This window comes from Bubalus bubalis, chromosome 10 (assembly GCF_019923935.1).
Source record: "Bubalus bubalis isolate 160015118507 breed Murrah chromosome 10, NDDB_SH_1, whole genome shotgun sequence".
Taxonomy (NCBI): domain Eukaryota; kingdom Metazoa; phylum Chordata; class Mammalia; order Artiodactyla; family Bovidae; genus Bubalus; species Bubalus bubalis.
In genome coordinates, this window is record NC_059166.1 from 59139561 (window position 1) to 59159760 (window position 20200).

At 34.9% G+C, this 20200-nt stretch overlaps 1 protein-coding gene across 2 annotated transcripts in view; it reads left to right on the forward strand.

Annotated features, from left to right (window-relative positions):
* Positions 1-95: 95 nt before the first annotated feature.
* Positions 96-20200, forward strand: part of LIN28B (lin-28 homolog B) — a 144288-nt gene continuing 124183 nt past the window's right edge. Inside the window, exons 1-3 of one of the 2 annotated variants that reach the window (XM_025294654.3) lie at positions 96-604; positions 8652-8700; positions 16772-16959. In XM_025294654.3, the coding sequence (XP_025150439.2) occupies positions 8667-8700; positions 16772-16959 (222 nt within the window). In that variant the 5' untranslated portion in view covers positions 96-604; positions 8652-8666. Of the gene's footprint in view, positions 605-8651; positions 8701-10134; positions 10418-16771; positions 16960-20200 lie in introns of those variants that run through there. The other variant, XR_003111983.2, reaches the window with a different exon arrangement.

The window sequence follows — 20200 nt, forward strand, 5'->3', positions numbered from 1 at the left end:
ACTTCCGGGTTCACACCTTTCTCTCCCAGCTCCGAGCCGCTGGGTCGGCGCTGTGTGCCGGCGCGGGATTGCCTACGCGGCAGCCAGGTCTCACCGTAGCGGTTTGCCGCCGGGCCGCTGGAGCTGGCGGGCCGGGTCGGGAGTGGGTGCGGGCCACTCGGGGTGCGATGGTGCGGCGCGGGCTGGAGTCCTGGCGGCCGGTTCGGGCGCCTCGGGCCCGCGGGGCTGCGCCGCCAGGGGGCGTCCGCTCCTGCCCTTCGCGCACTCCGCTGCGGAGCTGCTTTGTAGCCGCAGGCGTCGGGGATCCTTTTTGCTTCGGGATTGGTAATGTAAATTCATGAATTAAAATTAAGGATTTGAGGAGAACAGAGAAAAACGCACTTGGATCTAGGTTGCTTTTGAAAAAGAAAAAAGCCAAAGAAGAATCGATACATTCGCAGGAACAGTAACTGACTACTGACTGGAACACTGAATGCGGGTGCCTTACGAGGATTTGTACTCCCAAAACTTTTTTTTTTAAACTACACGTTGGCAAATATTGAGTGTTTTCGAGTAACATCTTGCAGTATGTATTTAGTGCCCTCATTGCGGAAAATTTTTAAATGTAAGTAATAGTCCGCCATTTTGAATTGTTTCATGTAACACAGACTGAAATCTTAGGTTCCTGTGTTTCCTTGAGTTCCTTTCTGATCTCTCTGTGGATTTGTTTTCATCCACAGGATATTAACGTTATCAAGTATTATTACTGCTCATAGAACTAAATTCTCCATTGAGGATTTTTATCCCTATAGCTGTTAACGCAAGGGAAAATATAGACTCGTGTTTTATTGCAGTTTTTAATTTCTTGGTCAAAATATTGTGGAAGTTAAAATTACACATGGCAACTGATGTTAGAATGAATTTAAAACATTTAACACCATCCTTAGAAAAGTATGACAAAATGATATTTACTCGGATTAAAAAAATCCTTTCATTTTTTTGTTCAGATTATTAGCGTATTTAGTTAGGTGATAATGCTGTAACGCTTTTTAAAATGCATCTGATGGTAAAGGACATTTTAAAGTCCAACAATAACTTATGAAACATCACAGTTTAATTTTTTAAGGACTTCAGGGAAACTTCAAAATTTTAAATTGAACTACTGGAAATTTATGCCAATTTGTGTGATTTTCAAAATACAAATTTAATTATTATGGAATTTATGCCATTAGTTTTTTTCTGTTATGGGTTTGCACTAACGTAATAGAGAAGTCATATTATAAATTAACAACACAATAGGTAATACTGTTCCATTTAGATTAGTGATTAAATAGATTCTTGTTCATTTGGGGGACAGCTCTTGCTTCCCATTATTCTTTCTCTCTGAATGTGTGAAATAGGGCAATCCAGTGTGCTCAAATTTCCTAAAGAGCTTTAAGAATTAAATTGACATAGGCCTCTTTCTAGTACTTGCTGGGGAGGGGAAGGTACTAAAAATGAATAAAATGCTTTACTTGACTTTCCCATTTTACAAATAGGATCAGCTAATCATTGCTTGATATTAAAATATCGAAGAGAATTTAAGGATATGAATCAATTCGTAGTTCATGTTGGTTATTAGAACTGTTTATTGATGCTCCTCAATAGATCTGGAACCAAATAATTCAGCGATCAAGCCCCATTAATCCTTGTCAAATTGTAGAGTGTCTTATTATATGTCTGTGCCAAATTTCTTTCAGAAACAATGAAAAATTTGTGAAGTTAATCAGGATTTAGATTAAAAATTGTATTAATGGGGGTAAATGAAGTGAACTATATTTCTGTGTAAGCGAAATAGATTAAGTTTTAGTTTGGTAGTATTCAGAATTAATCTTCAGAATGACTTAAAGTGTGTTGTACATGTAAATTAAAAAAACAAACACTAGAATTTTAATAAATACAGTGGATATAAGCGTTTTTTTTTCCTGTTTACGCTGAACAAAGAGATTAAGCAGATCTTACCTAATAGTTTGATAATGTTTGGTATCTAATCATGTAACTTTTTTGTATTTATAACACACTGCTATTGTAATTTACAAATCATAATTAAGAGAAAAATAAGTTATTAAATAAATCTTGTATGCATGTTTTCAGATAATGGTCTTCATGACAGTCTTCAGGTATAGAGTTGACGTTTCTTTAAACAAAATGCTATTCAAAACTGCCAGTTTTGGGGATCTTATTAGGAAGCGCGAGTCAGGAAATGATCTGTTAACATTTATCTTAATCCATAGTGGAACTGATTGGAGAAAAAGGAAAATGGAGATTTAGAGATGAATCAGTTCAGAAGTAATTAAGCTATTGATTATGAAAGGGACTATACAAAATTTTGGTCAACTAAAGAGTTTTCTTATTTGGTAATTTTTAATAGAATATTATTTTCTTTTAAAAATCTGTAGTCATAAATACTTCTAAGGTTTTATGTTTAATTGCTTTAGAGCCTGTACTTGATTTTCTTGTCTTTTGAAGGAACTGTGTGGATTATAAGTGTTGTTTTTGAACTGTTTTTGATGAACCACATAGTAAAGAATTTCTACTTTGTCACACATACCTAAAAATTCTTTACATTACAATACCTAAAATTGATTTATATGCTCATATCTAGGAATGTATGGAGTATAGAATCATATTGGTTTGAGAAACTTAGCCAGTATAAACGTGTACAATGTGTTGGATTTCTCTGACAGTGACTCTCTATGAAGTCGCTGACCATAGTGCTGAACCAAGACAGCCATGTTGGCCATTGCTAAATCTGACTGAAAGCTGCACACAGAAATTGTGTAGATGTTCAAATAGCATCATCACTGTAAGAAAATATAATATATATCTCATACATAATTTTTTATATATTCTTTTTACCCTGATGAAATTTGGTAATCATTAAAATCAACCAAAAATTATGATAGAGAAATTTCATCTCTGAAGTATATTAATATAACATTGATTTTAGGTACTGTCAGTAAAATCAATGGGATCAGTGCTAGAGGTTTTCTCTTTCTTTGCAAGTTGCCACTTACAGATGAAGACAAGATTTTAAAACCAATTTAAGAGACCCGTGAGTTTTCTCAAAAACTGTCCAATTCTAGGGAACACAACTGTAAACTTCAGTATGAATTTGATATTTGCAATTTTTGACTTGGTTTTGTATCACTGTCAAAGTGGCACTATGACAACTGACATCAAAACATGTGGTTACCAAAATAATAAAATTAAATGACTCATGAAATAAGTTCTACTAGAAATAATAATCATATATGCATTTTTAAATAAAGAGAAAAATATAAATTTGAAATTATAATAATCTTGAGTTAGCATTTTGTGGGAATTTTCTATTGTTTGAAGCAAGATAAACACCAGGCTGTCACCTCTAACAATATTATTGTGTTCTGTATTGTGTGAAAATAACACTAATATGAAACCATTATAGAAATTACCTGAAAGGAATGTTGTAATGTGTTTAATATTTCAGTAAAAAGTACTATTTTAGGCATAGAACTTTGACATTATTTTCCTAAAAATAGAATGGGTTGACATGCAGGATCATCAAATTGAGGGTCAAAGGTGACAAACCAGGACAAAGGGCATGCAGCTCATTTCAAGCAATCAGTTTCTAGTTTTTTCATGGCTGAACAAAAGCCTAATTATATAGGAAAAAGGACTTAGCATTGAATGGCCAGTTCTATTGGTGGGAAAACATGTTTTAAGTTTTTTATAAATTTTCAAATCAATATTTCTTATTGGGGAATATGAGAGCCAAAATACTATATTTATATTTTTCAAACAGTTCTTTTATGTAACATTTCTTTCAGGCACTACAAAAACATTTCAGCTAAATAACTTATACTGTATAAGTTAAAAACAAAATTTACTTTTTTATAGATTAAAAATTTTAGAAGACATGTATAAATTATGTTTTGTCTTTTTTGCATTACATTTTTGCTATAATCTTCTTTGCTAGTTAAAATCCTGATTAAAAAAAATTACATTTATTACACTATTTGGTCACTGGCTGTGATGTAAAAGTGAGCAGCCTTTAAAACATCTCTTGATCTTTATAAAGTGTTTATTGAAACTATTTCAAGTGCACTAAGTTTTCATTTAGTTGTTAATCTCTTGTGATATAAAATTTTAATCATTAATGTATATCAAAACTTAATGTATATCAAATAAAATTTTCTTGTTAATATTGTACTTATGTAGAAATATTCGGTTTACTTAGAATCAGTTTTGTTTATCATATCAAGAAGCTCCCCTAGCTGGAATACTCCTCCCACTCATTAGCCCTTGAAATTACCCACTCCTATAAAAACTGACAGCCCCATGCCCTGGGGCTGCTCTCGCCTTCTGAGATGCCACACTGTCCGTGGAGTATGTTTCTCTAAATAAATCCGCTTCTTACCTATCTAAAAAAAAAAAAAAAAAAATGAAGTTATTTTAAAGTTTTGTCTTAAAGTTATGGTAAGCCATCAAAATACATGTGATCAGCTTCTTAAAGATGGGACTTCTGCCATTATTTTGACTCTTTTAAATTTAAAACCACTAATTTTTTCCTCCTATTCAATATGACCTCAACAAATGACTCACCTGTGAGCTTTATTATATAAAACTGTTGTTTGATATGGTAGAAAATACAAACTATTTGCATTAGCAAACCCAACTGTGCCATGGCTTAGTTGTGCTACAACATTCACATTTAAGCTAAAGAATTGTGTTTACCAATTATTTGTACTATGGTTGGTACCTTTAAACAATCTTGACAATATGCCAGTTGACTTAAATGATTACTCTTTGACATTTTTTATTTTCTATTATATATTATCTTTCACTACAGTAGTTGCAGAGAAGACTAGAGCTGCCCATATTTTATGTGAAATCAATAAAATTTCAATATGTAAAATGGTCAAGAAAGTTAAATTCATCTCTGATCGAGTAGCAGTATGACACGTACTAGCCTCTAAGGTTAACTTTTTAAAATATATTATAAAAAGTAATTTTTGCTTCATAAATATAAAAAATATAATTTTGAAATGTTTTCTAAAGTGATACTGATTTTTTTTTCCATTCTCTAAAGATAATTTCAAAATAGTTCAGTGAGGTTTCCTGTTTTAACAGGAAAACAATTACATAAAGTCACAAGTAAATATTTGTCTTAACTTCAGTTTCAAATAGGTTATTTCTTTAAATTTTCTGTATCTGTGTATAGTTGAAGGTGTAGCATTTTCAGTTTTTTCTGAAGTTACAGTAGGATGTTGAGTTAAATTACACAATAATTTGCCCTGATTTTGCTTAGGTGGCATTTGAATTTAGTCTATTGACTAATTCATAAAAATAATAATTACACTGAAACATTTCCTACTTATGAAACATTCCTTTACAGGACAGTTTAAGAAAATATTCTTCATAAAGTGCACACATTAGTGTCAGCGTTGAACTTCCACATGTAATGTTTTATTTCATATGTGTATCTGCTATATTTAAGTTATAGTAAGTGTAAATAAATACTGTGCTTTAGGTATTACTCTGATGTTTGTACTGTGTTCACTCTGGTGTTTGTACTAGGTTTGCTGTGTGACTTTAAGTAATCATTTCAAAACTTTACCCCCAACTCACTGTTCTTCTAAGCAAGGAAAGTCACATTCCTGCCTACTTTGCTTTACAAAGACAGATTGAGACATACTGTGAATAGACTGTAATTTTTTATAAGCCATGCATGAAGTGAATATACAGTGAATATTTATAAGCCATGCATGAAGTACTATAATGTACTTTATGCTTACATTATTTTGAAAATACTAAGATAAGAAACAAAAATTTGTTAACTTTTTGTAGATGTTGAGAAATTATGGTGATGAGAATAATGAAATAAATTTGCTTTTATTATGGTGAATATTCTTGATTACTAAACCATTCTTTGCCAACCTGAAGTTACTGTTGCATTTTATTAATATTAGAAGTAAAAGCTAACATGATGTAAATTGAATTTAAATAAAGTTCTCAATAATATGTAGCAGTATTTTATTTATTATTACTCAATTCTCTGGGCTTAACAACTTGTCAGTTTAAATAAATTATAGTGTATAATGCATAGTAGTAATCGTTTTCTTTTACAATGAATAGTTACAATAGTGGATTAACAACATTATGTAATGTACTTGAGAATATTATTTTACATATTTTACTATGAGGAAATATGAAATCAAGTGTTTGTAATGAATGGTGTTAAATTAGGCGATTTTATATTGGTAAGTCTATGGTATATTTAAAATAAAATTATTGAAGTCACTTTATATGTGCATATTTTTTTTTGCAATAATCAATGATTGTGTATCACATTCTCTTAAAGAAAAGATAGTTTTTAAGAAAAATTGGTTTATATGTCCATTTAATTCATAAAAGGCATCCTAGAGATAGTCAACCCAGGTTCAGAAGTTCATTGTCATTGATTAATTAAAAAAAATGTATTAAACACTAAAGAATGTTAGGATTACAATGATGAGCTAAATATACACTCTCCTTCCCACCATAGAGCATAGAGAGCGAACAGCATCTTCTTGAGCACTTAGAGTTAACTATAGTACAGTGCTGGATGGTAGAGGCATTGTACTCAGTATGGAACAGTGAGAAAAAGAGGGCCAAGTGGAGGTGTAAATGATAATTAGGGATTATTCTAGTGAAGGGGCAGATAAATGCATTATAATAAATAAAAATGCCTATGTATAAAATTACAAAAAGCTGTTTTGGGAATATTTCATTGCCATTAAAGAATTGTTTTCATTATTTATCATTATTATTTCTTTTCAAAAAATAGTCACCTATAGTAAGAATATGAACATTTAATGTTATGAATATTTTATATAACATTAATCTATCATTCCTATCATAGTTGTTCATATAGGTAGATTTTAATATTCGTATTTAAACAATTGTACTTTCTCTTCCAACTCTTTTGTTTTTGAAAATTTTTAAATCATTATTTAACATCATTGGAATATATTGATATCTTTGAAATAATTCCACCTTTTCCTTTGAAAAGGATGATAACCTTAAAACTATCAATAACTGAAAACATCACATGTAAGTTTGAATAGTGAAAAATCTGAACATCTTTATCATTCAGATTGACTGGATTTCATTAAACCCAGAAAGCTCTTAGTTAGAAATCTTAAAATTGAATGATGTTATTTAGCTAATTCTTATACTATTTGATGTTTAGTTTATTAGATCTGTCATTTATGGTAATTTTGCACCTGAATTATTTGAAAAAATAATTTTTGAAAACATTTTCTGTTTTTCTCACAGCTTTTGAATATGTTATTTTGAACTTTTTTGTAAATATAAGCAGAGAAAATTAAGCCTGGGCTGTGGGATATTAGAAAAATATGAGCTAGGTTTTGCTGAAATTTATGTATAATATTTAAATACACCCTCACATAAACCAAATGTGTAAAATTAATATAGGCTCAATGTAAAGGAAAAGAACTTCAGTAAGTTTTGATAATGAATTTTGTTAACATTAGGATCTGTCAGTATCTCTGTATTTTGGTTGTAAACAGAGGATAACTGAAGGATTTAATATACAGAGGTTCACGTGCCTTTTGTTCACATTCTGCCTCTATTTTCAAATCTTACTCAGTGGGGTTGTCATCCTTTGTAAGAAAAATCTTGTGTCAACATTCAATAGAACTCTGAATTTGGGAAAACCCTCCATTTTGCTTTGAGAAAAAAATGAGATTGTGACTTGAGAATTTACACATGATTTATTTTTTGTGAATTGATTTAGTAGATATAGAGTATAAAAGTTAAGATGGGAATGACATCCTGGTAGTAGCAGGTGAGTGGATGCATATTCAAACTAATCTATTTTGCAAGCCATAATAACTCTGACCTGAAGATAAAAATAACAATTCAGTGGTCATCAGGAGTTTTTGTTGCAGTTGTTGTATTTCATTACTGGGTGACCTCTTTATTGCAAGTTTTATTGTACCGTGACATCTGCCAGTGGATATATTTGAAAATCATTACTTACTCATTTTTTTAAAAAGAACTTTTTTCTTTAAAATCTGTGTTAATGCACATTAGATTCCTTTAGTTAAATTTATTCAGTGATTAAATTTACCACCATTAAAGTTAATTTTTCTTCAAAATTATTTATATGTAATAGACCCAGAATCAGTGGTGTAGTGTCACAATTAGAGTCTCATGATTTATCTTCTAAAAGATGTCTGAAGAGAATAGTCAAATAAGTTCATCAAGGAACACAATATTGTGGGTTGGGTTCATTGTTAACTGTGATTAAAAAAGAATGGGATTCTTGAATTGCAGTGTAAAATTAAATATTAAAAATTTTTTAAACTGCATCGTTTCTGAAATCTGAATCTTTGACTACATCTTAATAGGTTTTAGAACGTTTTTTTAAAATACTGTCCTTGAATTGGAATGAAAGGCAAGTTTATGCCAATTGGTTATCTAATTTTGCTAGGTGAGTCTTACATTGTAAAAAGAGAAAAGTTTACAGGTCGCTTCACAGAGTCAAAACCTAAGCATTTTACTGCTTTCTAATGAGCCATTAGGCTGAAGAAGAGTCAATTAAATGAGCAATTAATGTAGTACTGACTTGAGCTCTCTGATTTTAGGTTCTTCAGAAGACAATGAGGTCATTCAACCAGGTTTCATCAGCCCCAGGTTAGTCTTTTTTTCAATTACATTTTTACTTAACTAACATTTATTAAAAAAAGATCACTGGAGGCATATGAGAAAATGTGACAGCTCTCAGAAATTCTCCACTGTGGCAAGATGGGCACCATATATTCTACTGTACTCCGGATCACTTCATTTATAAACTAGTACTCCCACCAGAATTGTAAGGGTGAAATCTTCTAATTAACTTTTTCCTCCTAATTTTAGCAGTATTGAATTTTGTGATTGCTTTTTCCCTGTCTCAGGCAAAATAGATAATATTTACATGCTTATGGACCTGAATAAAAAGTAGTTTTGGCTTGTTCATTTTTGTAAGTCCTTTTGTAAGTTCATTTTGAAAAGAGGCCTCACAAGTATTTGTTAAATTAACGATAGAGACTTGCTGCTGTTTTTAAATAATTTACTATAAGATAAATAGTCCTATATTAGCCATTTTTTCAGGAGATTAGAGAATTTTCCTAATCTAGGACAGTCCCATTTATTTTGCTTTTCACCAGTTTGTATCAAATTAGTTGCTCATTATATTATTGATAGGCTTCTATGGAGGCTCAGATAGTAAAAATTCCTCCTGCAATGCAGGAGACCTGGTTTGATCCCTGGGTCAGGAAGATTCCCCTGGAGAAGGGAATGGCTACCCACTCCAGTATTCTTGCCTGGAGAATTCCTTGTACAGAGGAGCCTGGTGGGCTACAGTCCATGGAGCTGTGAAGAGTGGACATGTCTAAGCAACTAACATACTATTAATACAAAATGTATCATGTGAACTTTTAACATCTTAAACCTAACACTTCAAAAATATATATACCCTTTCATTTGTTTAGGTGTACTTTAAAACCTAGGTTTTTGATGTATAAATATTCTCTTGTATTACTGAAACTAACTGAAAACTGACAGCACTCTTCTTTCCAAATGGTTTTATTAGTAACAGTGTATTGCCAGGCTTCCCCCTTGGTTCAGCAGTAAAACAATCTACCTGCCATGCAGAAGACACAGGAGATGGGGGTTTGATCCCTGGGTGGGAAAGATCCCCTGGAGGAGGAAATGGCAACCCAGTTTTCTTGCCTGGAAAATTCCATGGACAGAGGAGCCTGGTGGGCTTCAGTCCATGGGGTTGCAAAGAGTTGGACCCACTCAGCCCCTGAGCACTCACGCATGCGATAATGTATTATTCTGGCTTCTGCTCTTGTGGATTTAATGTCTTGGCTCTTCTCTTGACTAATGCTATCAAAACTCTTAAAAGCTATAAGATGACAGAGTTCATGAGCATTTATAAGTACAAGTAAAAAGATATTAGTCTAGTATTAAGCTTATCAAATACAGGATTGTAGGTAGAGAGAGGAAAGCATTAGGGATCAAAAGGTTTAGTGAGTAGACCACTGATTGGCATTGTCTTTTGACAGCACTTTACTTTTTTTCTAGAGTGAATCCTTTGACATAGAGGTGATGCTTTAAAGAGTACCATGAAAAAGAAGATTCTGAAAAGTTGCCACAATATATTAATTTACCAACTAGTTTCCCCTTACTCTGGATTGTGGTTTTCCTCTGGGGGCATGCTGGAGGCAGTCCAGAGGCCCTTTTCTCTTCTGCTGGAAGTAATGTTAACACCAATGTGTTAAGTGAGTGCAATAAAGTTTCATGTCTGTGTTTCCTTGTGATTAAAAAGGGTTTGGCCAGGGAGAGGTTGCACTTTCCCCAAAATAAAGATTATTGTCAGAGATTACATTTATGCCTAAGACTTGAATGTCAACTGCTCCAAGGTCCTCAATTTGCAGGTAAGGAAACTGAGGGCTGGAGAAGCTTAATGATCCAAGGTCACAAGGTCATTAAATGGGACCAGAACTCTGGCCTCCAGTTTGTAGCTGGATGCTTTTTCTCCACAGATTATCCTCTCACACAGACATCTTTAAAGCCTGAAGATTTCTTCTCATTTGCCTCATCTTTTACTCTTGTAGTGTGTTTTCCCTTTCCATTTTCCTCCTACCTATCCTTTTCCCCTAAATAAACTGAAAATGAAGACATTAAAGGAAATACCTAGGAAACAGCCCCTACTCTTAATTATTTGTTTTGATGAGATAAGTTTTAAAGAATAAACTTTGATTCATTGCTTTCAGAGGGGAAAAAATTGTATGTTTACATTATTTAGTGTCATTTCTGTAGACTCAATATTTATTGCAAAAGATCTTTAAATTATGAAGCATAACTGTTCAAGTAGTACAGGTGAAAAACATGGGACTCGTTTCAAATAAAACACAACCTTCATTTTGTGCTATTCTGGGCAAGGTAAAATAACTAAATGCTTATTACTAAATGATTTCTAAATGCTTATTACTAAATGATTTCTCTAACATACTGCTGTCATAATTAAAATTACATAGTCAAGTGTTTGTTCAGGACAATTCAGAAAATATTTGGGAGGAGTGATAAAATTTTTATTTTTTTGTTTCAGTTGAAGTATGCTAACTGATTTTTTGCTATTCGTTTTAAAAAATAAACTTTTATAAAAGGATGGTGTTAAAATAATATCCCCTTTCTGAAATACTTTTGTTGTTCTAAATACTTAACTAACCAAAATGAAGAAAACGTTTGCAAATGGTTGTTTTCAAGCATTGTTGTTCAATGCTTGAACTATAGAGGCAATTTGTCTGGCAAACTTAAAATGCTATTGTTTTCTGTATTTCTGTAATTTTATTTAATTATACCTGGGGAAATATGTTAAAATATTTAAGGAAAAATTTTAAGAGGTTTTTATAGCTGTGTAAAAATTACCAAATCGGAACAAGTGTGTTAAGACAGAGCATTTTGCTTTCAGATAAGGAAATTAAATGAGAACGGAATTGTGCCCTTTGGGGAAAAAAAAACAAATAGCCCCCATATTCTAAAGTGCCTCTGTTGTAAGATCAACAGCAGAGGCACTCCTTTCATTTGACTCCGTATTGTAAGAATTTCAAGAAAGTTACTTGCGGGTAAAGGAGTTTACTGAAACGCAGTGGGAGGGATCGGCAACAGTTTGCCCGACGTGCGGGTCCGCAGCTTTTGCGCGGGAAACCTCACGCCGCGGCCAGAGAAGGGGTTCCCTAAAATCGCCCCTGGTCGCCCTCCACTCCCTTTGCCCCCCACCGTCTTCCCCACAGACGGCTTTTCTTGACCCTCCAAAGGCGCACGGTGACGTTTTCGTGGCTTCCCGAAAGGACGGCGGCGCCAGGGGTCTGAAGACAGCTCCATTTTAGGCATGGCCTGGTCGGGGAGTAGGGGGTGGGGTGCTCCTTTTCTTGGCCGCTTCTGATAACCGCCCCCCACCCCCCGACTTCACTTTTCTGATTGCGGAGACTTTGACATATCACAAATGAAGAGATCAGATTATAAATGATATATGTCTGGAAATGCAGTGAAGGTAGCAGATTGTGCCAAACGTTGCCTCCATCCCAGTGGAGGCAAGGGTTCCTTTTGTTCGGTGTTCATTTGGTTGGGACAAAATGACAAATGTGAAAGTACCCTAACTAGTGAAAAATCCTCACCCTTCTTGGAAGGGCTCAACTTCTAGAACTGAGGTGGTGATGTGGTGAATAAAGGAAAAGGTGACTGAAGAGAGAAAGGGGAGAGGAAGTGGCAAGGGCGGGCGGTGGAGGGAAGGGGCAGATCCGCTGACCTGGGGGTCTCGGCGACCTTGGGGCGCGGGGCTGCGCGTGAAGCTCCGCGGCTGCGAGGGCAGAGCGGGCTGCAGACCCCGGCCTCATTTGCCGGGAGGGGAGCACGGGTGGAGCCGCTCGCCATGGTGCCGCAGCCCCTCCTAGTTTTAAGAAGAACCGAAGCATTGTTTCAGCTGTATAGAAGTCACTCATTGCTTTTACTTGAAAACAACAACGGTGGGCTCTGGAACCTTTTTCGGCTCCTTGCATTGTACTGTTGGAATTTTTAAAAGAAAGAAAAAATTGTGTATTTCGTTTCATAACTGTAGAAATTTTAGATTGTGATAACCAACGGGGTTTAATAGGTTATTTCCTTTTTTTTTTTTTTTTACCCCTAGTGCATTGAGGATTCTTTGTAGCTACTTGAACTCATTTTAAAGACATTTTGAAAGAAGTATGATAAATCAAGCTACTGAAACATTTGGCTTCCACAAGTATAAAACATGAGTTTTGAGTCAAGCACAGGTCTTTCTGGCACTAAAAACAAGTAGGAAATGAGACAAAAATTAAAACCAGAAGACTTCAGGAAGGTGACAAATTGGAAAGCGTTCTAGGAGATTCAAGGGACCATTTTAGGTGAAAGAACTCTATGAGCTTAAAAAGATTATGGTTAGTTTTAAACAAGGGCCTTAGGCTCAAAAGATTGAGGGCAGGGAGCAGGAAAAGATGAGTCTATTTTCAAAGACAGTGCCATATCCCTGAAATGGAAACTGGTATTTTCTATGTCACTGTCTCCTTTCTCTTCCCTCCCTACCCATTCCCTTCCCTGCTTCTCCCTCTCCTCTCCCCTCCTCTCCTTTCTTTTACTCTCCACACTCCCCCTCCCTCCCCCAGGTATGTAAATGCATTTGCCTTAAATTCTCTGTGAATGAATGTTAGAGGATTTCTCAAAGTTCCCGGTTGGAAAAAGCTTTCTACGCGACTTGAAAGGCCGATGTCCCTCTCAGGAAATGAATGAGTCGATAACCTCTGACACCAGTGACCAGTCCAGTGAACCCTACCTTAATTCCACTAATACTGGAGGCCCCCATTCCGGCTAAACTGAATCTCATAACGCATATCATCCAATGTGGCTCACTTATGGTATTTCCCACTTTTCATCTATGTATTTATAGGTTTGAATTTCATCATATTGAACAAATAAGAATTCAGAACCCACCTACATGTTTCTGAGTTTATGCTGATTAGGCCATTTTCTGATTAAAAACAAACAAAATATTGTTTATCAGATGTGTGTAAGTGACTAAATTACACTGCCTGTGAATTTTATGATAATTTTACATAAATAGTGACATTTCCTCAATTTGTGTTAATACTTTTCATGTTATTTCTATTATCAGATGTTGATTTTTAAAAGTGATTCATTTAAAATATTAAAACCCCCACAATTGATTTAAATTAATTTTTGTATTTCCTATTATTCAAAACATTTAACCTGGAGTACCATTGTTAAAGTTATTTCATTATAGGTCAGTGTAATCAGTTGATTTCTAATAAAGTGATGCCAAATAAGTGTTTTGTTAGCAATTTTTTTTTTAAGAGCTAAAAGCTTTTGGGACTCTTGCAAAATAATTTGCATTTTTATACTTTTTCTTTGCTCCCTACCAGCTGGCACATGGTTATCTCCCCCTCTCCACCAAAGTAAATAAAATGAGATAGCTTTGCTCCTTTTCTTGAGAAACAACAAAAGAAAGAAACAGACGAAAAATCTTTTCAAATTCATCAGTCTCCAATGAAGCCTTTTACCACAAACAGCTGAAAATAACATTTATATACATCCATTTATTTCAGATCTGAACTAATTAGTATAATTGTCCATTTCATTGTTTAATATGGGGAGGAGGTGTAAATAGGTGGATTCTGTGGGTTTTCCAAAGCTTTTGGACTCAGAATCCCTACGTTTTAGTTTGTGTGAAACAGTGTTAAGAGTTAGGAGTGTGTTGGGGGGGGGGGGAGGTGGATTGCGGGTTTGGTGGGGGAGGGTAAACTCGGTAGCTTTGCCGAAGGGAAGTGGTATCTGTACAGTTTCTCGGTAAACTGCTTGTTTAAGAAAATGGGGGGTGGGGTGGGGAAAGGGTGGTGGTGCGTTTAAATGTTTCAAACCGGTGTTATTTTATATTCTAAAGGAAATCAAGCATTTCCAGTTGATCTGTAGTATTTACTGTAGTAGTCGATGAGGGAGGCAATATTGGTGTCAGCATCTAGTAATCAGCAATCGTTTGTAACAATCTGAAAGGTAAAAGGATAAGCATTTTGAAACTGGGGTGCTGGCTGTGGAAGGGACGGTAGGAGCCTAATCCATTATTAAATTTTCGTTTATTCAACTCTTGTATCCACTGGTAGTGCACTTTTAAAATGTCAGGGTCCAGTCAATAAGATGTGAATTTACCTTTTTCCTCCCACTGGCCCCTCTTTTTCACCCTTCCCCCCACCCTCGCCTGCTGTTTCTCCCCCACCTCTTTCTCTGGCTCCTCTTCACCTCGCCTGCCTGGCGCTCCCCTCCCCCTCCCTGCCTATACATACGTCGCCTTGCTCTTGGGGAACAATCGCCACTGATTGAGGTTCACTCTATGTTAGGCTGGAAAACTGGGCTGTTATTTAGGAAGTCATTAATCACATCTCCTCCCCCGGAAAGAGATGGCGGAGAAACCTGTGAAGTACAATTCCTTACCAACCCCCTCCAAAATGTTCCGAAACGGTAAACCTAAACACTATTTGACTGCATGAAGGTGATAGCGATTTTTCCGGTAGGATTTTATTTTAAATTTGAAAAATATTTCAGGGCACAATCAGGTACTTGTGTGCATTTCTCTTACAGTGAGTGTAGATTACCATTATATAAAGTTTCATGGATGTGTAATTAGGTTCAATTAGATCCTTTGTAAATTACATATTTTCCTCTAAGAATTGAATTAAATGTGAAATTTGCATCCTAAGCAGGTTTGTTGTTACCGATCAGTTGAATTCTTGGGGGGTGGAGGGGAGCATAACATCGGTTGCTTTATTTAAATGGCTTTTCCCCCCTAAATGAGATTATTTAGACAGGCTTGTGTGTAAGGCACGCGTGTGCACATATATGACTGTGCCGTTTCTCTAAATCGACGATTCACAAGGACCCTCCATTGTGTTTAAGTAAAAGCACGAAATCGGCATTCTGATTTATCGTAAAGAAGCGTCCCAAATTGTCTTTAAGATAACATGTTTGAGTTTTTCGTGTTCATTCATAAATTATTTTGATGTCAGCATAGATGAAATGGCGATTGGTTATCTCTTCCTCTTGCCAGCCCCTTAAGGATCCGAGGTGAAATTAGTAGCAAGAAAGCATGTAATTGACAAAGTCACGTGTGCTCAGGGGGCCAGAAACTGGAGAGAGAAGGGAAAAAAAAATCAAAAGAGGGAAAGCACATTAGACCATGCGAGCTAAATTTGTGATCGCACAAAATCAAGATGTTAGATTGATGCAGAAGACCACTCCGTTCCAAAGGGAAAGTTTTCATCTCACGAGTTTGGAGCAGAGGGCCCGTGGGGCAACATGGCCGAAGGTTAATTTTCTTTTCTATTGTTTTACTGTGATTTTCTCTCTTCCTTCTCCCCCTCCCCCTCTCCCACCCTTCTTTGCCCGTCCCCCCTTTCCCCTTTTTACCCCAATACTGAGCAATACCCCCACCCCCCGTCGCGCAGTGGGGCTTTCTGCAACCTATTGTTATAGATCTCCAAAAATGTTTTGTACCGCCCACACTGATTCACAACTTGAAAAGCTTTCAGGGGGCTATTGTTTGAATTGTTTGAGTGTGATTAAGCGCAGTTTCAGTTAGTGAGCCCGAGAAAACTTTTATACACCTGCCCCCTCCCCCATTCCACCCCAACTTTAATTGAAAGTTATTGGGGGGGAGGGGAATGCACATTGCAAATAACCCTGGATTCAATGCTGCCGCATGTGCATTAACTAGTTCTAATCATCTTCACGATTTCTTTCCTCCTCGTGCATGCCGGAAAGAATTAGTTTCGCTGAAAATTTCTTTTTATAAATGAGATCAATGTTAAATCAGCAATGTGCAAGTAAAGTATCGCATGCTGTACTGTAATATATGGCTGAAAAACAGTTTAATGAAAAAGTACACGTATGTACAGAAACGTGGAAGTTGTGATCGATAGAACATTGTGGCTTCCTCCCTCCTCCGCTTCCCCCTTTAACCCTTTAATTTATTTTCTGCAGAAAAAAAGGAATCAGCCATTTAGTAACTCCCCCCCCCATTTCCGCTCCCCGATCCCCACTCCCAAGCAGTGCCCCCCCCCCCCCCCCCCCCCGCCCCTTCAATGAACTGTTTGGGACTACTGACTAACTGACTTTTTTGTCCTGTTCTACTCAGGCGGGGCAGGCAAAGGTGGTGGAGAAGAGCCCGGGAAGCTGCCAGAGCAGGCAGAGGACGAATCCCAGGTTTTGCACGGAACTGGCCACTGCAAGTGGTTCAACGTGCGAATGGGATTTGGATTCATCTCCATGATAAGCCGAGAGGGAAGCCCCTTGGATATTCCAGTCGATGTATTTGTACACCAAGTAAGCCAGACTGTGGTTTTTTTGTTTGTTTTTTGCTTCCCGTCTTTACTTGTTTCTCTGTGGAGGAGCTGACCGGTAGTTTTGTCAACTGACTTATAATAGTGTGTCCTTCAAAATCTTCTTTAAAATCACGAGTGATTGCAGTTTTTAGGGTATGTGCATGGGCTTTTTCCTGCGTGTCTTTTCCTAAACAGAAAATCAAATCTTTGAAATTTCAGTTCTGGGTGCTGGTTGACTTCAGTAATTTCCCCTCTTTGCACAGCGAAATTTTCGTAGTGTAGCTTCAGGTGTTAACTGGTTACAATATTATGTGGTTTGTGTCTGGGAAATGAGTGGGAAATGAATTAAGAAACGGTGATCATACTAAGTTAAAAAAAAAAAACCGCCAATTTTTTACTATAAGAATCTCTAGGTACCCTTACTTTAGACGCCTCTAATCACGGTAGCTTCTCCAATTATTTTATATTTGCCTGTAGTCATTTGTAGATTCAAGTTAAAATAATTTGATTTCACAGTAAAATAAAGTCGGACATTGTTGATCTAGTATGGATATGAAGAAATGCAGGAGAGGATTTTTGGTAATCAAACATTTTAGAAACGTGCTCCGTGTAGGGCATAGATCCAAGGATACTGTCTCTTTAAGAGACTGAACTCAAAAAAAACATGTGGCCAGTGGCGGCTCTAGTTTGTGTGTTTAAAATGTACTAGTTGGCTACTTGGGACAAATTTCCACCGTTGCTTATATTGTGTTGTAATTTTAAAAGATGCTTAAATACCAAATATGATGTCTTTTCTTCTCATTTTCGAAATTTTATCCGGAAACAAGAAAATGAATAGGTCTTCCCCTTTCACTCTTCTCTTCATAGTAAAAAAAGTTATCTACAAGTTTGCAGGCTTGATTATTTAATCCAAAGAAGTTGGAGAAATATAAATGATCTGTAAAGAATTATTCGAAGTAAAGGGATTTAAGACTAAAAAGGTTTATTTTAGCTTGACATCTGAGTTAAAAAGAATTGAATGCATGGATATCAGTCCTACAGGTTCACTAACATAGATATATGCAGGAAATAGTGTATTTGCAAAAAATTATGTTTTGATTGATAGTATGTTGCATGTTCCTGGTAATAATTTACAACCTCTTTTTCTCCCTAAGGAATATCATCTTCAAATTAAGTATATAAACAATAGAAACATATGAAACCATTTTGTTTTGATCTGTTGTCCTGTGCTTGGTAGCTTCCTGACCTTGCTGTGTGGTGTGTTTTCCTTTCCTAAAGGCCTGGCTATCATTATTGGCTGTTTACATGTGGAAGGATCAGCATAATCTGTGAATTGAAACAGGGTTTAAATACATAAATAGAAGTCCACAGACAGGCTACTGGATTTTATGCCTCCTATTTTATATGTCAGAATGAAGCCACATTTTCTGCTTTTCTCCTCCCTACACAGAATGACTGAAATCATTGACAAATCCATTTTCTCTCAGGCTCTGGCTTTCCCCTCTTTGAACCTTCTTTAGGTTGTTAAATTGTTCTTTACAATCTCATAAATTTGTTTTATAGATGAATGAAAAAAATAGCCCTTTTCTTCTTTGTCTTATCACACCTTGTTACAATTGGTTTTCTATGTTTACCTTTTAATATATTCAATTATTAGACATTTTATTAACTGATATTGTTTAGAACAATGAGTCATCCAGTTTTAAGCTATTTCATGGTTATATGTTGATAAGCATTTCTATATCTACCAAATTAAGAAATGCTGTATTGCTGAAAAAGTTTTTTTTTTTTTTTTTAAATAAATAGTGAACAGTTTCTAGAGTACAACATAGATTATTCATATTAGACTTACTTTAATCTTCTGTTACACATCATGTATTTACTAAAGAAGAGTATTAAAATGATATATGTGATTTAAAAAATGTCTCAAATATATGTGTATTGTTCATAAGAACAGCCTAGATATATTCTTAGGAAAAAGTATGTAAAAGTCAATAAAACTCAAGTATTAGTATTTTTGTGATGTAAGAAAAATCAGGGCAGTAATAATCTTTAAATTTAAAATTAAAAAGTGATATTTAAGAGTCTTTTTTAATGATTACAGTATTTGTGTTTTAAAATATATTTATTTTTCTCCAGGGAAAATTATTTTGAATCAGTTTCTTTGTTATTGTTTCTGGTTTTGTTTCTTCTTGACTTTGATGCCTAGGTGAAGGGATTTCTGTTTTATATTGGTAACATATAAATTGCATGTAACTCATGAATAATTATTTTGAGGAAGGCAGAATTCCACTGATTTCAGCAATGCAACTGCAAGTAACAATTTGATGGCCATAATGATGTGTGCAGGTATCATGTGAGCATCACTTTACAAAATCAGATTGTGTTTCATGACGATTACATAAAAGTTTTTAAGACATTTAAAAAATTATTTCTTAGCTGCCATTTTTACTGTATGGGCATTTTTGAAAGCATACTAGATTTTATGTATAATTATAAATTAGATTTTCCCCATTATATATATATTATTTTGTAATGAAAAGGCATCATAGATAATTAGGAATTTTAAATGTTTAACTGCAGTGGCATCTAATTATTATTTTAAATATATGAAATAATGGAGTGGAGTTTTTTGGACTGTTTAGAAGTACATGTGTTACTGGAGTTTTAAAAAAGTATTCTGAAACCTGTTTTTAAGAGTATATGGGGAAATAAAAAAATGATTTTAGTTACTTTAAAATAATATTTAAAAATTCATGCCAAAGCACCCAGGATATTTTTTTCTCCTTTAAAAATATTGACTGCAAAGAACTGCACATCAAAAGCATTAAGTTGCTATGAAAATTAAGAGAATATATGAATGTATTCTTAAAATAGAGCTGGACATTTTTGGTTACATAATTCTGTTTAAAATTTATTGGCAACAATACAGTCAAACTTTGATTCAGTTTCTATAATGTCACCAAGTCCTAAAAAATAAACCCAAGACTTAGGTACTGTCCTTTCTCTATCTTCAGACTTGTTGATAAATATAATGAGACTGCTGTTTGAACATGGTATGTGACCATTGGTTTAAAATGACTGTCTTCATTGGACTTCCTGATATTAACTGGTGATTTAAATAATCGTATTTTTATGGATTTGTAATGAATAGATGTATTTTGACACATGTTAATAGTGAAACATTGATAGCATTCAGTATTTTTTAAAACTTAACAAACAGGTATAAATGTTATATTTGT